The following is a 2,803-nucleotide window of genomic DNA, read 5'->3' as shown; positions in this document are numbered from 1 at the left end:
CATATGGAGTAGGTAGGTACGAGTAATATTATAATACAGTATATACAGATATACAAGGTAAATGCGTTCGTGACCATGCGTCAGGCATGCTCACACCTATCTTTTTTTTTAAATAATGAAATGGAAATACTAACTTTTGTTATTAAAATTAGATAAAAAAAAATATTTTTTTAAATTTAAATCGTTTAGTGAATAATTTATTTTGAACATAATTATCCTGTATAATAATGTTTACCGTATAACAATAATAATATAAATAAATTATAAAATAGCCTTAAAAAAAGAGACAGACATCTCCGTTTTTTTCTACATATCATTGAATAACATTTTAACACTTCCATAACAGTGACAAAGTACATTTTAAAGTTTAAATCCAGTGGCGTGCTCATTGCTCATTACTAGGGCTCGGATTTATATATATTTATATAACCAAAGTATGTACCTATTTATACAATAAAAATATGTACATAAATATGTGTTAAAGAATTCAAAATATGTATTATCGAAGAAAAAAAAATAATAATTAATAATATAATAAAATGTAATAAAAAATGTATATTTATCTAATTATATTGATTGCAAACATTATTTAACATTCATTTTTATATTTTTGAATCCAAAATATCGTCGATATAATATAATATAGTCATTATAATCTTTCAATTATTCTAAATCTGAAGAGAAGTCATTAAAACAATATAATTGTATAAATATGTGAGAAAAAATTGAATAATATTGAGAAATATGTAAAAACATGTATTTATGACAAAATATTAAAAATATATAAAATCAAATATAGCTCGTTTTATCAAAAATATTGTGAAACAAATTTATCTCTTGCCGAAATTAGTTTATCATGTCACAGAGAAAATATGTATTTACATATAAATCCGAGCCCTACTCATTATTAATTCAAACCTAACATTATATAACAGAGTGACTCATTTATTTTTCTATTTTACATCAAAATATATGTGTTAGTTTGTGACGAGTGTATATTTCGATGCAATTAAAATTTCCTTTTATCGGCTGTATCGTTTAGCTTAACAAATATAAGAATAAAATTAATCAATATTGTAATTACCCACCGGAGACTTTTTGATGTTTCGTTTGACTACTCAAATTACTCCGATAGTCTATTGCTTTAGTGATAGCAGATCTAAATCGCTTTGCATTACTTGAAATATGGTTTCGCAATGGCACTGGAAATTTACTATTTTTAACAACAGCAGCCAGTTTTGTACCATAATTTCGTAGTAAATGGTTTCTACATTCAATTTTTTCAATATGGAAATTAGGACCATACGGTCTCATTTCCAACAATCTTTTGCTGACACTAGAGTCACCATCACCTGTAAAAATAATATTGGTTAATTATATTAATTATCATCACTTTCAAATAGTTTTTATAAGTACATTTCTTAATAAGATACCAATTAGTTTATTAAATTTTAAGCCATGTAATTCAATGCTTCGTTTGAACCCTTCGGCAACAGCATCAGCCTCCATCGCTGTTGAAGCATTGTTCCAATTTAAAAAACAAGTGTGTTTTGGAACTGATTTTTTTGAATTTTTGGATCTTTGACAAATTAAACAATATCTATTTCTTATACCAATAAATAAGATTTTTTTGGTTTTATATCCAATTATTGTAGCCTGAAAATTGTAAAAACACAATAGTAGGTAATTACTTTAAAATAAATTACTTTTGAATTATTTTTATTAAAAGTAGGTATAACGCAGAATTATTGTATTTACCACGCCAGACAAAGCATCATACTTAGTTTTGTAGCTACGTTTGGACCACTGACCGTCAGCTACAACTGTGCACATGGGTATACCATCTATATCTAATTCATTTTCTTCGATCGCTAATCGCCTTTCTTCTTCACCGGCTAATCTCATTGCTTCTTGCGCAATACAATGAATTTTGTCACTGATTTCTTCTTGACCAGATAAAAATGTACTGCTGCTCATACATGGAATATCGGTGGAAGCTAATATTTCCTCAAGTTGTGAATATCCTATTCCGATAGATATTGAGCCACTGATTGCAGCTAAATTTACAGGCAAATATGTCGCTGGGACTTTTTTTTCAGACTCAATTTTTATGTTGATTTTACACATTTTACATGTAAAGAGAAATTGCGACCTTAGACCAAAACGTATTTCACGTACAAACTCCATATCCATGAATGTACATCCGAAACCCCCTTCGTGGATACATTTTTTAATTTGTTCAAATACGTAGAATATGTCCACTATTCGACGACCCAAAGAACATACTTCTGTTGCTGTTCTATAATTATTAATATATACAGATGCTAATTAGTTATAAATCAGTATTTGTTAAAACAGATTTCATAGTAAATATTACATACTCGGGAGTATTAGTTATTTCAAACGATAGTCCTGGAAGAGATTTATCATCTGGTTCTAATGTAGGAGAATCAGCAATAATATTTGTTGATTGCTCACTGAATAAATCATCAGACATTAGAGTATTGTATATTTCAAATGATGGTCCTGGAAGTGATCCATCTGCAGCTCCAGTTGTGGACGATTCAAAAAATACATCTGTTGGCTGCTTATTGATAGTTGTATCCTCACTATTTTTTTTTTTTTTTTAATTCGATAAGAAAAAAATAATTATAAAAAATAATGAATAAGTATTAAGTAGGTATTATACAGTCATAATTTCGGTAATAATGTTCAGTATTAGTACTTACCTCACAATTTTACAATTCATATTACCATTACGACTCCTTTCATTCGTCTTTTAAAGACATTTTACTCGATCGTC

General features: G+C 27.9%; 2 protein-coding genes across 2 annotated transcripts; both read right to left on the bottom strand.

Annotated features, from left to right (window-relative positions):
• Positions 1-827: 827 nt before the first annotated feature.
• LOC115034565 lies at positions 828-1,645 on the bottom strand. Its single transcript, XM_029491862.1, has 2 exons — positions 1,434-1,645; positions 828-1,352 (listed from the first exon to the last, which is right to left on the bottom strand). The coding sequence occupies exons 1-2, from the start codon at positions 1,507-1,509 to the stop codon at positions 1,081-1,083; spliced, it is 348 nt and encodes a 115-aa protein (XP_029347722.1). The 5' UTR covers positions 1,510-1,645; the 3' UTR covers positions 828-1,080.
• Positions 1,646-1,656: 11 nt separating this feature from the next.
• LOC115034564 lies at positions 1,657-2,797 on the bottom strand. Its single transcript, XM_029491861.1, has 2 exons — positions 2,382-2,797; positions 1,657-2,299 (listed from the first exon to the last, which is right to left on the bottom strand). Exons 1-2 carry the CDS (start codon positions 2,495-2,497, stop codon positions 1,723-1,725), a joined length of 693 nt encoding a protein of 230 aa, XP_029347721.1. The 5' UTR covers positions 2,498-2,797; the 3' UTR covers positions 1,657-1,722.
• Between the last annotated feature and the right edge of the window lie 6 nt (positions 2,798-2,803).

Source organism: Acyrthosiphon pisum, unplaced genomic scaffold, assembly GCF_005508785.2.
Source record: "Acyrthosiphon pisum isolate AL4f unplaced genomic scaffold, pea_aphid_22Mar2018_4r6ur Scaffold_1254;HRSCAF=1734, whole genome shotgun sequence".
In the NCBI taxonomy this organism is placed as follows: domain Eukaryota; kingdom Metazoa; phylum Arthropoda; class Insecta; order Hemiptera; family Aphididae; genus Acyrthosiphon; species Acyrthosiphon pisum.
The sequence above is the reverse complement of the archived record's forward strand: the minus strand, read 5'-3'. Positions and strand labels throughout refer to the sequence as shown.